This window comes from Cetorhinus maximus, chromosome 14 (genome assembly GCF_964194155.1).
Source record: "Cetorhinus maximus chromosome 14, sCetMax3.hap1.1, whole genome shotgun sequence".
NCBI lineage: Eukaryota > Metazoa > Chordata > Chondrichthyes > Lamniformes > Cetorhinidae > Cetorhinus > Cetorhinus maximus.
In genome coordinates, this window is record NC_135892.1 from 49,384,189 (window position 1) to 49,410,221 (window position 26,033).

Consider the following 26,033-nt stretch of genomic DNA (forward strand, 5'->3'; position numbering starts at 1 on the left):
GAAAAGTGCCCCAATTCAGCACTGTTTGATACCTGCCCAACTAAACATGAATTGCAATCCCCCAAAGAACATATATTACAACCTTCAACCCCATCTTGTAAATTGCAACCTTTGAGCCCCTGCTGATTATCAATCATGACCTTCCTTCCTTCCTTCCTCCCTTTACCTTCTTGCCCTGTCCTCTAATCTTCATACACTTGTTTCTTGACTATATATGTGCAGTGCCACAGAAGATCAACCAGTACATCCAAAAAATGTGGTTTGTATGTAGTTTCCAGAACTCATGCCAAAGTTAATAAAAATGGAAATGATTAGGAAAACCAGATTATATCAAACTTGCATGAAAAAGAAAGGGAGAGGGAAATTCCCTAAAGAAAGCTAAGGGAGAAGCTAGAAATGCAAAAAGGCCCCTTGGGATAAGCATATCTATAAATGTTAAGCAAAAAGCTAAAACAATACATAGTAGAAAGAGTAGTTACGGCGGAAGTTTAGAATTCTAATAGTAGAAGTGATATTAAAAATATGATCGTTGAAATTTTAAATTAATATTTCATACATGTGTTCACCAGGTAGATACTGCTAATTTGCTACACAATTTCTGGAGTATACCCAACATCTTCAGCAATTTTGAAATTGGTGCTTCAAAAGTAATTGATGAATTAGGGGATTTAAGGTTGGCAAATTTCTTGAACCGGATGATCTATAATCATATTTTACTGAATGAGATTGGGGAGAAATATTTGAGGCACTGTTTATTGTCATTGAGCAATCATAGGATATATGGCACAGAAAACGGCCATTCGGCCAAAATAGTCGGTGCCAGGCATTAGTTAGGTTCTGTAGGACTGGAAACAAGATATCATTGTTTCTCTTTTTTAAAAAATGATAAATTTGATCCAAGCAATTGGACAACCAACAGCTTTAATAAGTAAAATAATGGCTAATGCTTAAGGACTGTGCTGGAGTACTACCTATTTATGAACAATGTATTAAAGAACAGCTAACATTAATTTAAAAGGGTAAGAACCTAGCTGACAAACCATGAGTTTTTTTTTGATACTGTTTATAGGTAGATAGTGGAACTCCCTATGATTGTGGTTTATTTGACTTTCAGAGGCTTTGTCAATGTTTTACATGAAAGACTTGTGTGGCTTTTAGTTTAATGAGGATTACAGGGTAAAACTCCAAAAGAAAGCACATCATACTTCTAAGTGTAGTAATATTCAACTTAGTGAAGTGGTGATTGGAGTTCTGCGAAATTTGGTTGTTGGAACCCTGTTGTTTCTAATTTACAGAAATTAACTTAATACTGAACCAACTATAATTTTCTCACATTTACTTGCAACACAAATTGGGAATGCAGTCAAGACAAGGATACAACTAAAAAAATTTATAGAAGCATTGATTGTTTATATAATTAAGGTAAATGGCAAATCAAGTACACTGTCAGGGCAGCTTAATGTTATAATTTTGGCTATTCCAACAAAAAATAGCATTTGTACTATAAAAATTGGTAAGCTTTCCTTATAAACACATTCAAATATTTACAGCTTCAAGGATAAGAAAAAAAATCATAGTTTACTTTAATTTCACCGTACTACGTTTTTTTAAAATCAGCCATTTTCAACTGTTTTATTTTCAAAATTGAATCATGAGCAATCGTTTCTTCAGTTTTTGCCAGATGAGCTTGAATCAAATAAATGCTAGATGGGCACTGCATATAATGAATGTCAGAAAGCATCTTGAAAGAAGCTACTAAAGTCAGAGGATCAGAAGCGACATCAGTATCTTCAAAATTCTAGCTATTCATTCAAATTTAATTCTGTCCAGGGTTGGCTCAAAGCTTCAAAAGCTTCACAAAAGCAGCTATCAATCACTTTATATAAAACTTGAAGAACATTAGCAGGGATCAGTCCAACTAGCTAAAGTTACTCCCAAGTGCTCTGCAGCTCATGATCAGTTTTAATTTCTTCAACTTGTACCAAATTCTCCTCCTCTGTACCCCCATGGCAAAAGTAGATTGCAAAGTTGCTCTGAGTCACAAGTTCCAAATTTCATGGCATCCAGCAAACTAATCAAAAAACCTGTTTTGGCTTTGTGAGCATCTAGTCTTTTTCTATAAAAGCAAAATACTGCAGACGCTGGAAATCTGAACTAAAAATAGAAAATGCTGGAAACACTCAGCAGATCTGGCAGTGTCTGTGAAGAGAGAAATTGAGTTAACATTTCAGGTCTGTGATCTTTCATCAGAATTTTTTCCAAATAGAAACTTCCAACAGTGAGTTCCAACTTGAAAAGCTTGATAACTAACCTACATCGGCTGAAGCATAGAAGTGGTGTTCTTTTGAAGTTGGAAACACATGTTAGTACAGAAATGTCTTCATGGCAGTTATTGATAATTATTAACATTTTATCCTGAGCCTGTTGTTTTGTCCAGAAGTTGAACGTACTCTTCAAATATGTAAGCCAGTAAAGATCACCAATGGTTAATGATGCCTCAAGAGAAGTGTTGAACATTTTTGAAATGATGAAAGAAGCAGAAGCTTCTGGATCCATCTACGTTGGCACTTAAAAGATTCACCGGCTCTTCTATTTCTCATCAACACACTTTTTGTCACAAAAGGTGTGGCCTACCCTGGCAGAAACTTTATTAAGGTTGAGCTCATTAAAAGGCTGGCACTTTTGAAGTAATGCAAATAGCATTGCTAGCCATTCGTTTGTTGCGTCGGGCAGAAGACATTTCATTGACTTCTCCAACCATTTTCTTATGAGTTATGTCATAAATCTTTTTTCATTTTCATCCATCCAATGTTAACTAGAGAACACTAAAACCAACTTTGGCTTTTTTCCTATAAAAGAGTAAAAATGTCTTGCAACAATTAGAAAAGTAAAATACTGCTGATGCTGGAAATCTGAAATAAAAGCAGAAAATTTTGGAAATACTCAGCAGGTCAGGCAGCATCTGAGGAGAGAGAAATAGCATTAATGGACAGAACTCCCGTGAAGTGGCAATCACAGTCAGATTACCACTCTGCTCGTTTTTAATTGCCTTAGTCTGGAGCTGCACATTTCTCACCTGGGCTTCCGTCCTGAGCTTAGTGAGAAATGTGCAGCATTCCTGGATCCTGAATCCAGTGCAGTGCAGCAATGTTGGGGGAAGTGGAGCCATGCCCCCTTACAACACCAGCTGCCGTGAACCAAGTAAGTTTAAAGGTCCCAGCCACTTTGAGAAGCCAGGGAGAAGGTAAGTGGATGAGGGGGTAGGGTTGTCAGGGGTGGGGGTTTGGGTGCTCGGGGTGGGGTGTCGGTTGGGGATTGGGAGGATCAGGAGGGTAGGCGGGGGTAGTTGCGGGGTAGGGAGGGTAGTCAGGATATCGGGAGGGTGGTGGGTGGGTGGGGAGGGTAGTCGGGATGTCGGGAGGGTAGTCGGGGTATGGGAAGGATAGTTGGGCCATGGGGAGGGTAGTTGGGTTGTTGGGAGGGTAGTCTGGGGCATGGGGAGGTGGCCAGGGGAGTGCGGAGGGTGGTCGGGAGGGTAGTCATGGTGGGGTGGGGGGGGGGGTGTGGGGTGGGGGGGGGGTTGCATGGCCATCTCCTGCTTTTATTTCTTACGTTCTTGTAATGGGGGTGTAGTTGGAGAGGAGGTTGGTCAGGTGATCTGGGGTTGGTCAGGTGATCTGGGGTTGGTCAGGAGGGTTAATAGGGGTTGGTCGGGGAGGTAATGGGGGATTGTCGGGGGGTTTGTGGGGGTCTGTAGTATTGTTTTCCAGGAGTTAGAAGTGGTTTTAATACTGCAAACCTCTCCTGGGTAACTTCTTCTAATCAGAGTTTCAGATGGTTCCAAATGAAGGGTATTTTCTCATCAGAAGTTTAAACTTCCCGGGCAATTGATGTGCAGCTCTTGCATGGGGACTTCCAGGGGGTTCCCCAGTGCATCTTATGTGTTACCCCCCCAAGAGATCAGAAGTCCTGAGCCAATGTTTCAGTGAAACGTTAACTCTGTTTCTCTCTCCACAGATGCTTACTATAATTATATAGGGCAGTGATCTTCTATATTTCAAGCAAGGGCCACTTTAGCAAAAAACCTGCAATGTGAGAACCACATCGACTATTATAATAGAAGCCATTGCCTGATTCGTTCCTGCTTGCGATAACATAAAGGAAGAAAGGACATTGATTGAAAAGCATAATACATTGTTCTTTCTGGGGGAATGCAGGCGTGAAGTGGACTGACTTGGACGAGCCTCAGTGCTTGGATGAGGGATTTACTTGCAGAATGAGCTTCTCTTTGCCGGTAAGCTGGTGGCACTCCTGTATGCCACATTGACTGTGATGCCGACTGCCCCTTGAACGCTTCCAGTAGCCAACTGCATCGAAATGCCAAGCATTGCCTCCCTGGATGGAGGCCACTTTCAGGATTGGCTAACTCCTGAAGAAGTGAGCCCATTCCCTGGATACAAACGGATTTCCCACACACACATTCACTCTCAGTTACGCATTTGCGCACGCACACATACACTCATTCTCTTGCTCCCACACTCAGTCTCACTTCACACACACACGCACTCACTCTCTTGCTCACATGCACACGCACTCACACTCACTTCACACACATGCACTCACTCTCTTGCTCACATGCTCAGCAATGATCTTATTGAATGGTGGGACAGGTGCAAGAGGCCATATACCCTATTCCTGCCACTATTTCTTATGTTTTTAAAATTGTTTCTGAAATCCCGGGGAACCATGCAAAGATTTCTACCCCAACATTATTGATTTTAGAAGTGTGCATCCAGTGATATTGCTTCTGAAATTTCCACTTCTGATCCATTTCAACACAGAATCTGTTGTATGTAGATTTTACTGATGGCTGCCTGAGTGACCACCATATTCTTTTGCTAAATCTGTTTGCAATGTTGACTTTTGCACTTGTGCCTCAAATTCAGATATGTACAATTTATTTGATTGCATTTTCGCAAAAGTAACAATTGCTATGGGCACTAAAATACTAATTAACTACCTCTTATAGGAAGGCCTAACCTTGTAATAAAATGGAGTGATTGTGAGCAAACAATCCAGTCAAGTCAATCTGATCATTAAAATTTGTACACCGTTACGATCCCTGTGGAGACCAATAATGTGAAAGAACCGAGCTTCCCAAATGACTCCAATGGAAGAAATCGATGGACAAGATTTCACTTCTTAAAACTTTTACTGTAACAATCAAACCAAAATCCACATGAACTAACAGGCACTTGGCATTTAGTAGAAACTATAAATTGTGCTTTAAATAGCTGATACAACAAAGATGGGCGGAATAGCCCAGGTTTGAACTAAGTGCAGTAGCGGGAGGGTAAAAGGCCGTGACGTCCCATTCCCACCTCGTTCATTATGCATTCCCGGAAACACACCGGATCACTGGTGGGGCAGCCTCTGATTCACATACCCCACTGTCACCTCAGTACATCAGTAAACCGGGTGCCCTATTTAAAGGTTGCCTCTGCAAACAGCTAGCACTCTTCAAGGGATAGGAAGCAGCTGGGAACTGATGGCTGCCAAAGGGAGGAAACATGCTGCCCCTAGATTTAATGACGCCTCCCGAAGCCACCTACTGGATGCAGTGGAGGCCCGCTGCAATGTCCTCTACCCCCGCCCTGGGTGAAGGCCAGCAAGCAAGATCACCAACCCAGCATGGGGGGGCGGTGGCAGTGGTGTTCAGCGCCAATGTCCTGCAAAAGAGAACAGCCAACCAGTGCAGGAAGAGGATGAATAGTCTCATCTGTACCGACAGGGTAAGTCACTCTTCTCGTCACTCTGAACTCTCACTCTCTCAAACCCATCACACATCCACAGGGATTCACACCTCAAGGCACAACTCCAATAACTCTCTCACACATCCTCACATCTCCATCAGGCTCATGTCCTCTGGAGCTTACGTCCTCATCCTGTCCATGGCTCCACTCACCACACAAACATTCCATGCAGAGCTAAGTGTCCTGCTTACACTCCATCTGTTTTCATGCAGGAGAAGCTGGCTCACAACAGCAGGGAGAGGTCCCAGACCGGGGTTGGATTGGCCCATGTTAGGCCCTTCACTTTGAGGAGCGTGCCGTCACGCTGACAGGTGAGGACGTGGACTATGCCTGTGGCGAGTGTGAGGTCAGTGGCAAACATCCAGGTGAGGATCCTGCACCACATCATTCTTCTCTCAATGCAACTGTAAGTGCTCTCTCTCTCCTGCTTTTGACTCTGCTGCTATGCACTAATTATCTCTACTTTGGTTCACAGGGAGCTCTGCCAAGTGACCGACACCCTCAGCCAGCCAGTCCCTCAGCTCTATCCAGGTCCACACTCCAGTGAAGAGGACACTTCCTCCATTGAAGAGCTGGAAATAAGCAGCCTGGAATATCCATTGCAGCTCTTACCCACACCCTCTACCAGTGCAGAGAATCACACCTCTGTTGGACCTAGATCTAGAGCAGGCTCGGGTTCACAATCTGGTGGTCACCACATGGACACGTGTCTGCAGCAGGAGGAGGCAGGTTCAACTGAGCTCCCCGACATTTGGCAGGCTGCCGAGGAAGAGGCATCTGTGAGATCCGAGTCAGATGATGAGCCTCTGGATTCAGCCTTCCAACTCATCGTGGAGAGTTAGCAGAAGGCAGGGGAACATAACACAGGGCTATGGGAAGCCCTCAACAGAGTGACTCACGAGTTGGAGGAATGCATCTGCCTGCTCTCTGAAGTGATGCCCACATGTGCGCCCATGGAGGTACCCATGGGAAGGATGGTGGACGCCATGAGACCCTGGTCCAGCAGAATGCGGAGATGCATGCCAACCTGCACTCCATCACGGTAGCCATGGATGAGTTCCTGCAGTGGCAACACAAGAGGGAAATGGGAGGAGACACATCTCGACATCTCCCCAGCTGCTCCTCCCATTCAAGGAATCAGGCCAGGGTCCTCGGGCACCCGAAGGAAGGACGAGCAGCAGCTGGACACCCCTGGGTCATCCACTCAGGAATCTCAGAGGCTGTCCTTTCTCTCCGAGTCCCCTATGCCTCTGACCCCCTTAACCTCGCCCTCTGTCACAGCAGAGGAAGCAGCTGACCCACAGAAGGACAGCCAAAGCAAGTCAGGGCCCTCAAGGCCTTGGCTCTCCAGATAATCCACTCCAAAGTCATCAGAGGCAACAGGATTAAACATTGCACAGGCTGTCTCCACCCTTGCTGCAGCTGTCAGGGCAGCACCTAGAAGAAGTGTTAGGCCTAGAAAAGTTAAGAATTTCTGATCACAAGTGGTTTCACAAGTGAACACTTTTTGTCACTTTATAATCTGAAAATATATTCACTTTCACTGAATAAGGTGCAGTGGCGTCTTTCAACTTCATTTACAGGCTTTGTGAGTCCTCCTCCTGCATCCCTCGCCCCCGCCTAGTGGCAGTGCAGCTGCATGCAGCTGGCCCATGGGTGAATCTGGAGGGAGAAGTGTACCTGTGGCAGGGCCTTTTTGAGCCCCATACAAGCATTCCCCTATGCATACAGAGCCTTCTTCCATCACACGCATCTCAGTGTCTCAAGCATTTCAATGTTCTCTTTCAGTTGTCCATCTGAGCTGGCCTGCATCTCCCCTCACCCACTGATCGCACTCCCATGCCGCACCAGTGCCCACCGAACATGAGGCTCCTTTCACTTTTACAAGATGGTTGTTGTGAAGTATGTCTTTAGCTTCCCCTGTCCTTTCCCCTCCCCCAATCACACATGTCCTTTCCACCATCACTGTTGACCCCCCCAGCATCACCTTCCACCTCCCCACTGCCACCTACCAGCCAGAAGCCTTTTCTTTCCAGGATGTCCAGGTGAACGTGCACGTTTCATATCTTCCTGAGACTCCCACACCTATCCACATTTACCTCCTCGACCTTCTCCTTCTCACTCCTAGGGACCGTGTCTGTCTCAGAGGCGCCATCAACCACCCTCGCTGTCCCTTTTACCACTTCTGTTGCACCCTCGCCCTCACACCCTACCAACTCACCCTGCCCTCTTTCATTCTCACCATTCCCTCCTACCACACCCACCCTCATTTCACTCCCCAGGAGGCAGTCATCAATTCCACAGACCCCATCCTTGCATGTTCACTTGGACACCCCCTAACTCCTTCCTCCTCCTTAACTCCTTCCTCCACCCTTACTCCTTCCCCCCTCTGACCTCCTTTCCTTCCCCTCGGATCTCCCCCCACCACCCCCCAACCTCCTTCCCACCCCCACCCTCAGATGTCAACGTTGTGAGCAAGGCCCTAATGGTAAGCCCCTACTTCTGCACCTCAGACTTGTCAAGATGTGTTCTGAGCCAGCGTGTTTCCCTGCTGACGTGGGCGGTAAATTTGAGATGGGATGATTCTAGCAAGCAGGGCTTGTAATTAGATGCAGATGTATTAAAATGACGTTCCTGATGTGTGGTGCCAGGAAAGGCAGCCCGCCATTGACATGCAGAGTGGACAATCGCAAACTGGTTTCACGACTGTGTAAAATCAAGTTTTGGCCTTCCCATCATCTTGTTCGCTCATGCCCGCCTGATGCCAACAGGGATGGAAAATTCCGGCTGATAAGTCTCTCATATTTCTTAAACAGCATTCTTAGCGCACAAGTGGCACCATGTGTAGTCCCAATGTGTCTCACAACTTTATCTTCCTCTGATAGAGTTCAACCACTCTTCGTTATGCAGGATCTGATCCTTTAGTAGCTTCCAACAACCTCTTTACTCCATCTGAGTTCCACAGATACAATTATCATCAACAAGGCACACTTCTGCGGAACCTCCTTCACTCAGATCATGACAGTCCTGATGGCGTAACTTTCCCAGAGTCACCTTCATCTGACTACTCATCTGACTGGTATACAGTATGGTCAGCCTGGTAAAAGCCACTCAGCTCTTCAGCATGCCTGGATGGCTGTCACAGTTTTTTTAGATTTCAGTCCTTTCAGCTGGCTTTCACACACTGCTTCACAGCCACGCTCCTATTCTGACCACAAGCTGAAACCTGATCTTCCAATTAGCTTCCGTTTCTCTAGCAACCAATCAGAGTTTCATTTCTTGGAAGTTTTTTTCCCACAGCCAGGAAATCCAATTAACAGACTCCTCCCTCAATTTTTTGGTTAAATTTGATTAAGACTGGATCAAGGAATGTTCCACATACCCCATAAAAAGACAGGCATAACTGGGGCCCATGTGGGTACCCATAGCCACACCTTTTATTTGGAGGAAGTGAGACAAGTTTAAGGAGAAATTGTTAAATGAGAGAACAAGTTCAGCCAGACAAAGGAGAGTGGTGGTGGATGGGGATTGTTCGGGCCTCTGTTCAAGGAAGAAGCGGAGAGCCCTAAGACCCTCCTGGTGGGGAATGGACGTGCAGAGGGATTGGACGTCCATGGTGAAGAGGAGGCGTTTAGGGCCAGGGAACTGGAAATTTTTGATATGACGTAGGGCATCAGAGGAATCGTGGATGTAGGTGGGAACAGATTGGACAAGGTGAGAGAGAACGGAGTCAAGATAGGAAGAAATGAGTTCCGTGGGGCAGGAACAGGCTGACACAATCGGTCTACCGGGACAATCCTGTTTGTGAACTTTGGGGAGGAGGTAGAAGCGGGCAGTCCAGGGTTGGGAGACTATGAGGTTGGAAGCTATGGAGGGAAGATCTCCAGAGGAGATGAGGTAGGTGCAGTCCTGGAAACAATGGCGGATGTTCAGTGGTGGGGTCACAGTCCAGGGGGTGGTAGGAGGAAGCGTTTGAGAGTTGGCACTCTGCCTCTGCGAGGTAGAGGTCAGTATGCCAGACAACAGCACCACTCTTGTTGATAGGTTTGATAACAAAGTCAGGGTCGGACCTAAGAGAACGGAGTGCGGCAAGTTCAGGAGATAGGTTAGAGTGGGTGAGAGGAGCAGAGAAATTAAGACGGCCGACGTCACGCTGACAGTTCTCAATGAAAAGATCAAGAGCAGATAAGAGGCCAGAGGGAGGGGTCCAGGTGGAGGGAGAATACTGGAGGCGGGTGAAAGGATCCGTTGAACAGGGGGAGGACTCCTGCACAAAGAAGTGAGCACAGAGACAAAACAGCGGAAGAAGAGTTCAGCATCGTGCTGAGCCCGGAATTTATTCAGGTGAGGTCGTAAGGGTATGAAACTGAGTCCTTTGCTGAGCACTGAACATTCAGCATCAGAGAGCGGAAGGTCAGAGGGTATGGTGAACACATGGCAAGGGCTAGGATTAGAAGACGGGATGGGGTCAGAGGGACGGGAAGGGGTGGAGAGTCCTGGATGGGCGTTGGTATCAATAAGTTGTTGGAGCTTGCGTTCCTTAGCACCTGAAAGGAAGAGACAAAGTTTCTTATTAAGGCGCGGATGAGGCAAAGAATAAAATAAAACTGGGGACAAGGACAGCTTTGAGATAGGGTGAGTCGGTGCTACTGGAGGGAGAGGTCAAGTGTGTTCATATGGCGGAGCATGGTGCTGAGTGTGGATCTCAGGATGCGGCAGGAACAGCAGTCCGAGGAACGTTGTATGTCCCGGAGATACCTGTAATCCTGGGTTGGTTCGAAACATGAGGGATAGGACTTCAGTTGGAATCCACGTGGGGTAAGTCAGAGATGGAGACAGTCACTGAGGAAGGAAATATGGCTGTGAAAGCAACTTTGTCAAAGGGGTTTCATCTTATTAAATGGACACAGGTTATCCTTTGAACTGTAATTATCCCAGGTCTGTTTACCAGTTTTTCAACCAAGTTTTCTGTTTATCTGCATTTAAAATTCGATCCCTAAACCAAAAATTATTTTCGGACATATACAACAACATTAAAAAATGAGTGAAATGCTATGGATGTTATACCTATTTTGAAGTAGACCTAAAGTTTTCAAATGCTGCCAATATGAGAATTTTCCAATTTCAAACTTTTAATTCTTAACAATTTCTAATTTGAGTATCGCTGAATAAATATTGTGCCTGTTTCAACTGAGCAAAATAGGCGATAGCCATTCTCTGGTTCATTCCCAGGGCAATGCCTTGACCAGAGTCAACCTGCCTTGGTTTGAACTTAAATAAAGCTTGGCAGTTAACTGTCAGTCATCAGTTAACTGATGCATTCTCAATGGCAACACCTCTACCAATCAGAGTCCACTTGCCAACCAATCAGCACTCTCTCATCAAGTATAAATTGTTGTTCCCTTTACATTTGGTATTCTTGTGATTGCCCTGATGAATGCAAGACGAAAAGCTTCAACAAGTGTCTTTTTTCAGCGATACTCAAGTTCTGTACTACCAAAAGACAATTTCTAATTTGTTAAACATTTCTGTAGCTAACTATACTAAATTTCATACTTTCGCATTCTATAGGAAGTCTCTAGAAGAGAAAAAGAAGAAAGAAGAACAGGAAGCAAACTGTAAACGAGAGCAGAAACTGAGGGAGAGAAAATTGAAAAAATTCATATCTACCCGTGCCCAGGCCAATGATCCACACCAGAGCCTGGCTGAAGTGTCGAGATCAAAACTAAAACAATACAGGTGTGTTTTTTATCAATAGCATGTGTGATATCCTTATTTTTGGACCAGCGTTTGTGTGCCCACACTGTATAATGAATTATCTCACTATGCTTTGTGTTTGTTTTTGGGATAGTTGTTGACTTTGAGTTGGTTAGGAGGCAGGCCACAATGCACTGTCCTTTGGTGCCTCATGTCGAGGCAGTGAGGTGACACCAAGCCAGCAAAACAAATTTCAGGGTTTCTGCTTGAAGTCTTGAAATCCAGGTTTTAAGTTATTTCTCACCATTGTGCTAATCTGCCTTTGTCCAGAGAATCCGTAACGAGTATTGTTGCTCTATATGGGTCTGAGTGACATGAAACCCTGCCAGCAATCTTTTGCTATTCTAAGACCAGCATGACATTGTTGTTTGAGGATGGCAGTATTCACTGGATTGTCTTGCTGCTGCTTAAGCTCTCTCCATGTAGCTATTCCACATGTCACCTTTTCAGTTGCCTTCACCACTGAAGGGCTGGACACAGTGCTGACAGCCACCAAGTTTGGAAAAGCTCCTGGGATCAATGATATCTATCCAGAAATCGTCAAGAACTAGGACCCAAATTGACCGATGTGACTTCCAAATTCACCTCCAAAATCCTTGACACATATAATTCCAAGATTTGGCACCATTCCAAAGTCATTGTCATTTTAAAGCTAGGAAAACCAGCCTATGATTCCAAAAGTTACTTATTGTGCCATCACCTATGGTCTACAAGATGGCTGAACAGTATGTCCTTAAACAGATTAAATTGGTTTGAGAAGCCGTCCTTCCAAACAAGCAGACAGGCTTCAAAGATGGAAGAAGTTACTCTGACCAGGTCCTTGCATTTACTACCAGCATTGAGACAGGGGCCTAGAAGCAGCTGAAGGCTGGACCTGCCTTCAAAGACTTGTCATCAGCATACAGCACAACCTGGTTCGAAGGCCTGCTACTGAACCTTTCAACAATCATTCGTTGCTGAAAAACTCTTTGGTTTATCAACACACTAACGAGCATAGGTTATGCATTCATGACATTAATGACAAAACCAGCTGAACATGGACGCTCAATGGTCTGCCGCAGGTTAGCGCTCTCATTGGCCTTTTTCAACATTTATACAGCGCGTATTTTCCAAATCCCAGATGTTTGTCTATACAAACAACATAGCACTGCCTACGCAGGTTTCAACACTGAAGAAAGCAAGTTGGATGGTAACAAGCAACTTAAACCTACTGGAATGCTATTTCCGGACCTGATGCCTCCTCTCCAATCCAGAGAAGACTGTTATATTCCACCTGAACAATGTTTCTTTCTATGGTGATCCATGACCTCATCCAAAATACATGGATATCACCTGGAAGAGAACCTTACCCATCAGCCTCATCTCATCAACATCAATTAGAAAGTAATAAACTAGGGTGAACATGGTCCGGAAACTCGCTGGAATGTCATGGGGAAGTACAGCCAGAATACTTCAAGCCTCAAAGGTGGCCCTGGTCTATTCTGTTGCAGAATACTGCTCTGCATCATGGTCCTACAGCTGCCGCGCACAATTTTTAAAATTCTTTCATGGGAGGTGAATGTTGCCAGCAAGGCCAGCATTTGTTGCTCATCCCTAATTGCCCTTGAGTAGGTAGTGGTGAGCCACCTTCTTGAACCGCTGCAGTGCATCTGGTGCAGGTACGCCCACAGTGCTGTTAGGAAGGGGGTTCCAGGATTTTGACTCAGTGACACAGTCACAGTCATAGCCACAGAAGGAACAGCAGTATCGTTCCAAGGCAGGACGGTGTGTGGCTTGGAAGGGAGATTGCAGGTTGTGGTGCTCCCATGCATCTGCTGCCCTTGTCCTTCTAGGTGGTAGAGATTGTAGGTTTGGAAGATGCTGCTGAAGGACCCTTGTTGATTTGCTGCGTGCACCTTGTATATGGCACACAGCTGCCACTGAGCATCAGTGGGAGGGAGTGGATGTTTAAGGTGATTGATGGGGTGCTGATCAAGCAAGCTGCATTGTCCTAGATTGTGTTGAACTCCGAGTGTTATTGGAGGCTGACTCATCCAAGCAAGTTGAGAGTATTCCATGAAGTATTCCATCACATTCCTGAATTGTGCCTTGTAAGTGGTGGACAGGCTTTGGGGAGTCAGGAGGTGAGTTGCTCACCGCAGAATTCCCAGCCTCTGACCTGTTCTTGTAGCCACAGTATTTATATAGCTAGCCCAATTAAGTTTCTGGTTAATGGTGGGTGATTCAGTGAGGTAATGCAGTTGAATGTCATGGGGAGATGATTAGATTCTCTCTTGTTGTGTGGTGTGAATGTTACTTCCCACCTATCAGCCCAAGCTTGAATGTTGTCCAGGTCTTGCTGCATGTGGGAATGGACTGCTTCAATATCTGAGGAGTCAAGACGGTACTGAACACTCTGCAATCATCAAAAAACATCCCCACTTCTGACCTTATGATGGAAGGAAGGTCATTGATGAAGCAGCTAAATGTGGTTGGGCCTAGGATACCACCCTGAGGAACACCTGCCTCAATGTCCTGTGGCTGAGATGGTTGGCCTATAACAAGCGCAACCATTTTTTGCTCAGTCTGACTCCAACCAGTGAAGAGTTTTTCCCCAATTCCCATTGATTTAAATTTTGCTAGTCTTCTTGATGTCACACTCGGTAAGATGCTGCCTTGATGCCAAGGACTGTCACTCTCACCTTACCTCCTGGGTTCAGCTCTTTTGTCCTTATTTAGCAATAAGGTATTAATGAGGTCAGGGGATAAGTGGCCCTGGTGGAACCCAAACTGAGCATCAGTGAGCAAGTTATTGCTGGTAAATGCCATTTGATAGCACTGTCAACAGCACCTTCCATCACTTTTCTGATGGTTGAGAGTACACTGATTAGGAGGTAGTAATTGGTCAGATTAGATTTGTCCTCCTTTTATAGACAGGACACACCTGGACAATTTTCCAATGTTCTAACTGTACTGGAACTGGGCTGCGGCTAGTTCTGGAGCATAAATCTTCAGTACTACTGCCTGGATGTTGTCAGGGCTCATAGCCTTTGCAGTACCCAGTGCCTTCAGCCATTTATTGAAATCAGGTGGAGTGAATTGGATTGGCTGAAGGCTGGCATCTTTGATACTGAGGACCTCAGGAGGAGGCTGAGATGGATCATCCACTGAGCACTTCTGGCTGAATAGGTTGCAAATGCGTCAGCCTTGTCTTTTGCACTGGTTTCCTGGGCTCCCCCATCATTAAATATGAGCATATTTGTGGAACCATCTCCTCTGGTTAGTTGTTTAATTGTCTAATATCATTCATGACTGGATATTGCAGGACTACAGAGCTTTTGAACTGATCCATTGGTTGTGAGATCATTTACATCTGTTTATAGCATGCTGTTTCTGCTTTTGAACATGCATGTAGTCCTGTGTTATAGCTTCGCCAGGTTGACTCCTCATTTTTTAGGTATGCCAGGTGCTGCTCCTGGCATGCTCTCCTGCACTCCATGAACCAAGGTTGATCCTCTGACATGATGGCAGTGGTAAAGTAAGGGAATAATGCTAGCCTTGAGGTTACAGATTATGGTTGAATATAATTCTGCTGCTGCTGATGGTCCAAAGCTCCTCATGAATGCCTAGTTTTGTGCCGCTAGATCTGTTCTGAATGTATCCCATTTAGCACAGTGATAGTGCCACACAACATGATGGACAGGATCTTCGGTGTGAAGACGAGTCTTTGTCTCTGCAAGGACTGTGCTGTGGTCACTCCTATCAACACTGTCATGGGCAGATGCATCTACCACAGGTAAATTGGTGAGGTAAATTCCCTCACCACCTGCTGCAGACCCAGTCTGGTAGATATTCCTTCAGGACTTGGCCAGTTCATTCAGTATTGGTGCTACTGAGCCACTCTTGGTGATGGGCATTGATGTCCCCCACCTAGGGCATACTCAGGGATGGTGATGGCGGTGTCTGGGACATAGTCATACTCACAATGTCAGGCTGTTGCTTGACTAGTCTGTAGGACAGCTCACCCAATTCGGGCACAAGCCCCCAAATGTTAATAAAGAGGTCTTTGCAGAGTCAGCTGGGCATCGTGTGCTGTTGTCATTTCCAATGCCTAGGATGATGCCAGATGGTCCGTCTGGTTTTATTCTTTTTTGACTTTTTTATAGTGGCTTGGTACAACTGAGTGAGTGGCTTGCTGGGTCTCTGAAACACCTGTTTTGGGGTACTTCAAGGTCTTTTAAACCACCAGAATGGTTTCGAGGAAGTGCGCGAATGCCATATTTGTAAAGAAGTAAGAGTTGTTTCCCTTCTTAGCCAGTCTCTTGGGATCAAGGGTGACTTGGTTCCACTCCAGTTCAGTGAGTTCTGAGAAGGATGATAAGTCCAATGTATGATTTACAGACTCTGAAACATGTGGGGCAGGTGGTGCTTGAAGGGTCAGGTAGCTAAGTTGGTTGGAGGTTTGTGTGCTCACTCTCCACCTCTGCGTGTTCCCAAAGAAGTCTCTTGATGTGTTCGGTGCCTTCCCGAATGAACCTTCTCCATTTTGGTCAGTCACAAGCCAGAGACTTCGATGAGTTGGTGAGGATATTTGAAATCTTTGGGAATGCTTTGAGGGCATCCCTAAAACATTTTCATTGTCCTCTAGGAGTCTCTTGCCACAACAGAGTTTCAAGTAGAGCAATTGTTTCCGGAGTCTGGTGTCAGGCATACCCTGCCCAGCAGAGATGGTTTTGAATGACTAGCGCCTAGATGCTGGGAAGGTTGGCTTGGGAAAGGCAGCTGCTGTTGGACTGTCTTTCTTGCCACCAGATTTGGAGGATCTTGTGATGGCATTACTGGTGGTACTTCTCCAGTGCTTTGAGGTGCCTGCTGTAGATTGTCCAAGTCTCCTAATAGGAGCGAAGGGATTACTGATGCCCGATAACCAATGACTTAGTCATGGGTTTGTGATCCTGGTCCTCAAGTACTCTTCTCAGTCGTCTGAAGGCTGAGCCAACACATTGGAGGCGATGATGAATTTCTACGTCTGCCTTTGTCGAGAGGATGAACCTAAGATATGGAAAATGGTCCACATTTTCCAGGATGTCGCTGTTGCTCTTTATCAATAGGTAGAAGTGTTGTGCTGTGGGAGTTGGCTGGAAGAAGACCTTAGTTTTCTGGATGTTTAGTGAAAACCCCATTTTCTCATATGCTTTGGAGGAGAGTCGACAATGACCTGGACCTCAGTTTCTGAGTACACACAAGCGTTATCAGCCTACTAGAGCTCAGCGGCTGAAGTTGGAGTGATTTTGGTTTTGAATTGAAGGCGATGTAGATTGAACTGTTTCCCATCTGTTCTGTAAATTATCTCCATGCCTAGTTTGCTGGAGGTGAGGTGTAGTTTTTGCAGCAAGGAAGATGGAGGAGAGGGTTGGTGCAATGACAGTCTTGTTTGACTCCAGCCTCCATTGAAATAGGGTCTGCAGTGATTCTGTTGTTGAGGATTACAGCTTGCATACAATTATGGAGTAGGCGGCAGATGGCGACAAATTTCTGGGGCAGCCAAATTTGAGGAGGATACTCCATAAGCCTTCACTATTGACAGAGTCAAAGGTTTTTGTGAGGTCAGAAAAGGCCATGTACATCAGTTGGTGCTGTTCCTTGCATTTTCTAGGATATGCTTGAAATGAAGATCGTGTTTATGGTGCCACTCAATGGGGCTGAAAACTGCATTTTCTTCAGCTCTTCAGCTACTAGCAGGAGAGTACTGTGGAGGATCCTTGCAATGACACCGATATATTTCCAAGTCAGGGTGCTGAGTGACTTGGAGGGAAACTTCTCGGTGGTAGCATTACCATGTGTCCGTTGCCCTTGTCCTTCCAGATGGTAGTGGTTGTGGGTTTGGAAGGTGCTGTCTAAGGAGCCTTGGTGAATTCCCGCAGTGCACCACTGTGCATCAGTGGTGGAGGGAGTGAATGTTTGTGGATGGGGTGCCAATCAAGTGGGTTGCTTTGTGCTAGATGATGTCAAGCTTCTTGAGTGTTGTTGAAGCTAAAATAATCCATGCAAGTGGAGAGTATTCCACCACACTCCTGACTTGTGCCTTGTAGGATGGTGGACAGGGTTTGGGGAGTCAGAAGGTGAGTTACTTGCTGTAGGATTCCTAGCCTCTGCTCTTGTAGCCAGAGTATTTATATAGCTAGCCCAGTTCAGTTTCTGGTCAATGGTAAGCCCCAGGATGTTGATAGTGGGGGATTCAACGATGGTAATGCTATTGAATGTCAAGGGACGATGGTTAGATTCTCTCTTGTTGGAGATGATCCATTGCCTGGCACTTGTGCGGCGCAAATTTTACTTGCTACTTGTCAGCCCAAGTCTGGATATTGTTCAGGTCTTGCTGCATTTAGACATGGACTGCTTCAGTATTTCAGGAATCGCGAATGATGCTGAACTTTGTGCAATCATCAGCAAACATCCCCACTTCTGACCTAACGAGGAAGGAAGGTCATTGATGAAGCAGCTGAAGATGGTTGGGCCTAGGACACTACCCTGAGGAACTCCTGCAGTGAAGTCCTGGAACTGTGATGATTGACCTCCAACAACCTCAGCCATCTTCCTTTGTGCCAGGTATGACTCCAACCAGCGGAGAGTTTTCCCCCTGATTCCCATTGACTCCAGTTTTGCTAGGACTCCTTGATGCCGCACTCGGTCAAATGCTGTCTTGATGTCAAGGGCAGTCACTCTCACCTCACCTCGGGAGTTCAGCTCTTTTGTCCATGTTTGAACCAAGGCTGTAATGAGGTCAGGGGCTGAGTGGCCTTGGCAAAACCCAAACTGAACATCAGTGAGCAGGTTATTGCTAAGCAAGTGCCGCTTGATGGCATTGTTGATGACTCCTTCCATCACATTACTGATGATGGAGAGTAGACTGATGGGGCAATAATTGGCCAGGTTGGATTTGTCCTGCTTTGTGTACAGGACATACCTGGAAGGTTTTCCACATTGCTGGGTAGATGCACGTGTTGTAGCTATACTGGAACTGCTTGGCTAGAGGGGTGCGGCTACTTCTGGAGCACAAGTCTTCAGTGCTATTGCCGGAATATTGTCAGGGCCTATAGTCTTTGCAGTATCCAATGCCTTCAGCCGTTTCTTGATATCACATGGAGCGAATTGAATTGGCTGAAGACTGGCATCTGTGATGCTGGGGACCTCCGGAAGAGGCCAAGATGGGTCATCCACTGACTGAAGATTGTTGCAAATGCTTCGGCCTTATCTTTTGTACTGATGTGCTGGGCTCCCCCACCATTGAGTTTGGGAATATTTGTGGAGCCTCCTCCTCCAGTGAGTTGCTTAATTGTCCACCACCATTCACGGCTGAATGTGGCAGGACTCCAGATCTTAGATCTGATCCATTGTTGTGGAATCGCTTAGCCCTGTCTAACGCCTGCTGTTTATGTTGTTTGGCATGCAAGTAATCCCGTTTTGAGTTTACCAGGATGACTTCATTTTTAGATATGTCTGATGCTGGTCCTGGCATGCCCTCCTGCACTCTTCATTGAACGAAGGTTGATCCCCTGGTAGAGTGCAGGATGTGCCAGGCCATGAGGTTACAGGTTGTGTTTGAGTACAATTCTGCAGCTGCTGATGGCCCACAGCACCTCATGGCTGCCCAGTTTAGATCTGTTCAAAATCTATCCCATTTAGCACGGTGGTGGTGCCACACAACATGATGGAGGGTATTATCATCAATGTGAAGATGGGACTTTATCTTCACAAGGGCGTTGTGATGGTCACTCCTACAGATACTGTCATGGACAGATGCATCTGTGGCAGACAGGTTGGTGAGGATGAGGTCAAGTATATTTTCTAGCTTGTTTCCCTCACCACCTGCCACAGACCCAGACTAGCAGCTATGTCATTTAGGACTTAACCTGCTCGGTCTGTGGTGGTGTTACTGAGCCACTCTTGCTGTTGGATAATGAAGTCCCCCACTCATAGTACATTCTGTGCCCTTGCCACCCTCAGTGCTTCCTCCAAGTGGTGTTCAACATGCAGGAGTACTGATTCTTCAGCTGAGGGGGGGAACAGCATGTGGTAATTAGCAGGAGGTTTCCTTGCCCATATTTAGCCTGATGCCATGAGACTTCATGTGGTCTGGAGTCTATGTTGAGGACTCCCAGGGCAATTCTCTCCCGGCTTTATATCTCTACTGCCACCTCTGCTGTATCTGTCCAGGACATACCCAGGAATGGTGATGGCGGTGTCTGGGACATTGCCTGTAGGGTATGATTCTGTGAGTATGACTATGTCAGGCTGTTGCTTGACTAGTCTGTGAGGCAGCCCTCCCAATTTTAGCATTAGCCCCTAGATGTCAGTAAGAAGGACTTTGCAGATTGTAAGGAGGACTTATGAGCTTTAACTTCACTCATGTTCGCTGATTTCTTTTGGAAGTCCATGTACACCACATCAAAAGCATCACCTTCATTAACCCTCTCTGTTACCTCCTTAAAAAACCCAAGCAAGTTAGTTAAACACAATTTATCCCTAACAAATCCATGTTGGCTTTCCTTAGTTAACCCACTTTTGCCCAAGTGACTATTAATTTTGTCTCGAGTTATCATTTCTGGAAGCTTTCCCACCACTGAGATTAAACTGACTGGCCTGTAGTTGCTGGGCTTATCTTTACACCCTCTTTTGAACAAGGGTGTAACATTTACAATTCTTCCTCTGGCACCACCCCTGAGTACAAAGATTTGAAAATTATGGCCAGTGCCTCCGCAATTTCCACCCTCACTTCTTTCAGTATCCTTTGATGGAATTCATCCTGGTGCCTTATCAACTTTCAGTATAGACAACCTATCCAATACCACCTCCTTATCAATTTTAAACCCTTTATGTGTTTGATTTACCTCCTCTCTCATCATGAACTGGATTACATCATCTTCCTTGGTTAAAAACAGATGCAAAGTATTAATTTAATACCTCAGCCATGCTCTATGTGTAAATCCCCTCCTTGGTCCCTAATCAGCCCTGGTCCTCCTTTTATCACACTTTTACTATTTATATTCAGAGCTCTGAAGAAGAGTCACACGGACTCAAAACGTTAACGCTGTTTCTCTCTCCACAGATGCTGCCAGACCTGGTGAGTTTTTCCAGCATCTTTTGGCTTTTATTTCAGATTTCCAGCATCCGCAGTATTTTGCTTTTATTTTACTATCTCCTCCACGGAGTTTTAAACATGCAGACGTGTCGCTCCCCTTTCTGTTAATTCCTGCTTCCCACATTGTGTACCACCTTGTTCAGGAAGAGGGAAGTGTGTCAGTGAGTGTCATGCAATATATTTAGGTTAAAATCTTGGAACTAACTCCCTAGCAGCACTGTGGGTGTACCTACACCACATGGACTACAGCGGTTCAAGAAAGCAGCTCACCACCACCACCTCAAGGGCAACTAGGGATGGCAATAAATGCTGGCCTAGCCAGCGACGCCTACATCCCGCGAATGAATAATAAAAAAAAGGTGATCTGGCGGTTATGGTTGAATAGGTGCCAGTGTGTGAGGGTCATGTAAAGCATATGAATATTAGGTATGAGTATTGATTGATAGAGATTATTGGTAAGTGAGCGATGGGTATGTACTGAATTGAGCAAGGAATGAGGCCAGTGGTGTAGTTGGTATGATATGGCATTTGAAGATGCACTCACTGACATGGACAACTTGTAGGAGATCATTAAACTTCATCCTTCACTGTATCCAGGTCCTTGGGGCCACTCTCCTGACATTGCCTTCCTCCACTATCTCTTGCCACTGCCTTCTGACCCCACTCCTCTCAAGGGTGGAGGTCCTCTCTCCTTTTTTATACCTTTTTGACCAAGTGCCCCCTGCTGACGTGTGCAATGAATAGCAGGGAAGTGTTGGCTGCACTCACAAATCATGCAAATGTGCAGGCAGCATGGAGTTGGCATCCTGCCTGCATTTGAATCAAAGAGCGCGGGCTAAACATGCATTACAATCCCTGCACCCATTTTTGATGGTGATTCAATTTAACCCCCATTGTGTCTTTGTAGGAATCACCAAAGAAAAAGGACAAAAGAGTACCTTATGGAACTTGAGAAGATGCAGGAGAGGGTAAGCAGGAGGCCTCTGCTGTTAGAAGAGCTCACACAGGTGTGTTCTTAAAATAGTTTGAACTGTGTAAGTGTTCCTCATTACAATTGTTAACATTTGTTCTGATTTATTTTCAGCCTTTTTACTGCACATTTCAAAAGGGTAATTAGCCATTAGTTTTTGTGAATCATATTGTTTCTTTGAATTAAAATCTTTTTGTGCTTGTGTTAAAGAGATGTTACTTTGCTAACTGGTTTCTGAATTTCAATGGTGAATGAGAAGTTGAGGTTGGGCATAGATGTATTTTTTTAATTAATAAGGACAAGACTCTATATTTGAAAATGACCAGGGAAAATATAGATGTAAAAGCAGCTAACATTCCAAATAATGTGCACTGCTGCTAGCCTTTTAACATGCAATAAAAACTTGGTCGATTCATTTGTCAGTCAGATCCCGGATAGGGATATAGGGCTAAAAGATGTGAAAATTTATCAAGAGAGAAGTATTAAAGGGTGAAAGACACATGGAATGTATATAACATTTATAAACTGCATTCCACTTTCTGAAGCCCCTTTACGACTAATTATAATATTAGTTATGACTAATCATAACTTTATTTAATCACGGTACACTGTGTAGGAGTTTAGACTACCTTGTTGATGAAATGCTAGTACAGAGGATCTCTCAAAATAGGCGGTAAACATGTTACCATCCTAATTTAATATGCAGCTCCGATATCTCAATAGTTAATATCCTATTCAGATATTATCTTGGCTTCCAACTGTACAATACTTAGTGTGAAGTTGTAAAAGCCAATTTAGTAAAATGTTAAAGAGAAAATAGAACTAAGCTGTTAAATGTTATTGTATTCAGAGGAATGCCAGGAGAGCAGCAGAGAGATATTACGCTGCAGCACTAAAAGAGCAGGGATTAAGTGAAGATTTTGTTTCCAGAAAAGGTCACTCTGTTCCAGGCTTCATTTTACATTCTAGTGATGAAGAGCCTGAGAAGAATGAAGACAGCAACAGTGTAAATGAGGAAAGGTAACTCTTTTCTGTACAATGACGACTGACTTTTGTTTTTAATGCTCGAGGTTTTCAGTTATTCAGTTTTAGAAAGGCTATTTATTTATCTTGTTATATTTCAACAGTTAACAAGCAATTATGAATTTTGGATCTAGCTTCCTTAAATATTAGTTAATTTAATAAGTTGAGACTTCTAGTGGCTAGGGTTGTTTTAGAGTATTATGGTATCCTTTTAATATTGCCAATAGAAATTTTCTTGCACTGTTTGTGAGAAAATAAATGCAGTGAAAACATGATGGCCTGATCTTCCATGAAATGGTAATCATCGTCTGATTGCCACTCTGCTCTAAGTTTTCCACTCCTAGACGCTGCGTTGCATTTCTTGCCGGGTCGTCTGAGCCCAGCTTCTCCAGAAATGTGGAACGCAGTGTCCATCTGAGAAATCCATGGCAGCGCTGTAGCATTGGAGAAGACAAGACACTCCCCCTCTTTATGAAACTAGCTGCCATATGGTAAGTTTAAAGATCCAGTATGAATGTTAGTGAGTGGGTAAATGAGTGAATGGTTAGGTGGGTGAGGTAAGTGAGTAGGGTGGTAGGTGTGTGTGAGGTTATAGGTAGGTGAAATGGCAGGTGGGTTGGTGAATAGTTGGGTCAGGAAGGGGTAGTCAGGTCGGGCAAGTCAGGTCAAGTGGTGGGGAGGGTTTTTCAGTTGGTGGGGAAGGTAGTTGGGCTGGGGTTAGTCGGGGAGGGCTAGTCAGATGGGGCGGGGAGGTCAATATGAATGATTGGGGAGGGTCAGGCCAGTTCTGTAGTTAGTCACCTAGAAGTTAGACAAAGATTTTCCAGTCTAAAATTTCCTGGGTAACTACTTGGGTAAGTCTGCAGAACTAACAGCACTGTGAGTGTACCTACACCACATGGACTGCAGCAGTTCAAGAACGCAGCTCACCACCACCATCTTCTCAAGGACAATTGGGTATGGCCTTAAATGCTGGCCTAGCCAACGATGCCCAAATCCCATGAATGAATTTAAAAAAGCCTTCAACTCTAGCTCAGAGTCTGAGACATTTTTGGAGGGTCTCGGGAGGAGGGGAGTAGCCCATCAGAAGTTCAAACTTCCCGGGCAATTCCCACGGAGGTCAGTGCATTGAAACTTCCAAGGGGTCCAGTCCATAACAATGTGGAGACCAGAAGATATGGGCTGATACCATTAACTCCCTCACTGGTGGATGGAAATGTCATTTATTGCTCTTAATTTACAATTTCATCCCCTGTCCTGATAAAATTGTATAGCGTTAGGTTTAATTCTGTGTTCCTTTATTTCATAAGGAAAGATGAGGGCTAAATAGTGTCTAAGATTTATAGTGAAACTTGATTAACCAATTTTGATTTCATTTAGTTTTATTGTACCTTTATGGAATTCCAACAGACAGGGTATCTTTTATTGCTGTAAACCTATCCTTGCAGAATAATTTATTATATCATCCACAATGTTTAACATCAAATTTGACTATACTCTATGGACAAAATATTTTGCTACTTTTATTTGCTCAATGTTAGGAGTTAAATAAACACATTTTCAGGATCCTACAAATCAGGTGAAAAGAAAGAAATGTGTTGCAGCTCATCAAGCTAACACGTTTGATTGAAGATTTGGTGAGATTGGCAACTTATAACTAAAAGTCTAATTTGCTCAATTGTAAACTTTTCTAAGCTAAGTTAAGTTACCCTTAAGTACTAAGATTAGAACAGTGGAGGCTATTTGTATGGATCTAATACTTATTTCTTTAGTTCTCAAGAAGAAGCTGATGGATTTGAATCTGATAACGATCAAGATGGTAGTGAGCACATTGAGGAATCAAGCGACATGGAAGAAAAGGAGTTCAAAGAATGTGAAGCCGAGTGACTAAAAAAAGTCAAAGAAATATGAAGATTTGATATAAATGATTGACTGTATAAGTAATATTTATTTAATATTAATTACGTTTACTTTTTTTCCCCGGTGGATACTATTTCTATTAAGTTAAAGGATTAACTTTTTTTAAGATGATCAAAGACTGGTAAATTCTGGTATTCATGGCATAACACTTAATCATGAAACTGATTCATTTCTATTACTAACATTAATTGCTTTTTATAAAGGGTCTGACAAGTTTGTGTTGTGCATTCTCAACCATACAGCAGAAATCCAACTAATATTAAATGTTAACTCTTCTTATTGATTGTGAAAATGCTTCAAACATTTTGACTTAAATGCTGCATTTTAGCAGAGACAGACACTTGTGTTAACGTTGAACCTGTTTTCTAAACATTTTGGCCAAATATTCAGCATGTAACAATTGAAAATGCCAATGAAAGTATTCTCATCATATGAACTAGTGCATCAGTTTCCAGAGGTAAATATGTATGCATTTAAAATAGCTAGCCTATATTACAACACAGCCCTCATGTACCGCAAAAATTAAAATGTTGACTGCACTTATGAGCTCCAAGTTCAAGAATTAGTTAATTAGATTCAAGTCTTTCAAATTTGATTCTGATTAAGAACCAAGATTTCAAAAAGCTCAACAGAAAGCAAGTGCCACCTTCTATAGTAACATAAAGTTTATTGCTAATGTTATTACTAGCCTGCTGTCAACTGCTATGAGTAATTTGGTTCATTATATAGCTTGGCCTCCTCATGAATATTTTCTGATGTGAATGGACCCTGAAGAATAATTACAGAAAAAGAATTCAGTTTTTCTTTTTTAAAAAGAACAGCAGACATGAAAAATATAGTGTTCAATAAAGAGAGTAAACGATTCTTCGAAATGGAAAACAAAATACAAGAAAACATTAGGGATCAGCAATAAATACTAGCCTAGTCAACAATACCATGAATGAATATAGAAAAAATTCTGCCCTGAAACTCTTTAATTGTAGAAACCAACAGCTATCTTTTAATATTTATTAAAATAAACAAATTAATATTTATGAAAAGATATATTTGTAAACTAAGAGCAATATCCGCATTCAGCAATAGAAACTATTTCTTGTTTTTCTTAAATAAGGAAGTTAGCTCAGTAGGGCCCAAATCAACACATACTGGTGTATTTGCTCCACTTAGGCCTACCTCCTAAGATGAACCATCAAGGATAATTTAGAAACATAGAGCAGTGACAGGGGCTGGAAAATTCGGCAAGCGGGAGGGACCATAAAATTCCACCCATGGAAACAGGAGTAAGACATTCAGTCCCTCAAGTCAGTTGCAGCATGACTGATTTGTACATCAAACCTTTTTACCCAACTTGACTCCATATCATGTGATATCCATTATTAACAAGGTTCTATTGACTTCTGTCTTGAAAGCTCCAATTAGCTTAACAAGC

General features: G+C 44.0%; 1 protein-coding gene across 3 annotated transcripts in view; it reads left to right on the forward strand.

Moving 5' to 3' along the window:
- The window catches only part of fam161a (FAM161 centrosomal protein A), a 48,995-nt gene extending 24,112 nt beyond the window's left edge, over positions 1 to 24,883 (forward strand). For 2 of the 3 annotated variants that reach the window (XM_078556884.1, XM_078556885.1), the window contains exons 4-7: positions 11,385 to 11,552; positions 21,599 to 21,698; positions 22,512 to 22,681; positions 24,457 to 24,883. In XM_078556884.1, coding sequence (XP_078413010.1) covers positions 11,385 to 11,552; positions 21,599 to 21,698; positions 22,512 to 22,681; positions 24,457 to 24,571 — 553 coding nt within the window. In that variant the 3' untranslated portion in view covers positions 24,572 to 24,883. The remainder of the gene's footprint in view (positions 1 to 11,384; positions 11,553 to 21,598; positions 21,699 to 22,511; positions 22,682 to 24,456) is intronic. The other variant, XM_078556886.1, reaches the window with a different exon arrangement.
- The last annotated feature ends 1,150 nt before the right edge of the window (positions 24,884 to 26,033 follow it).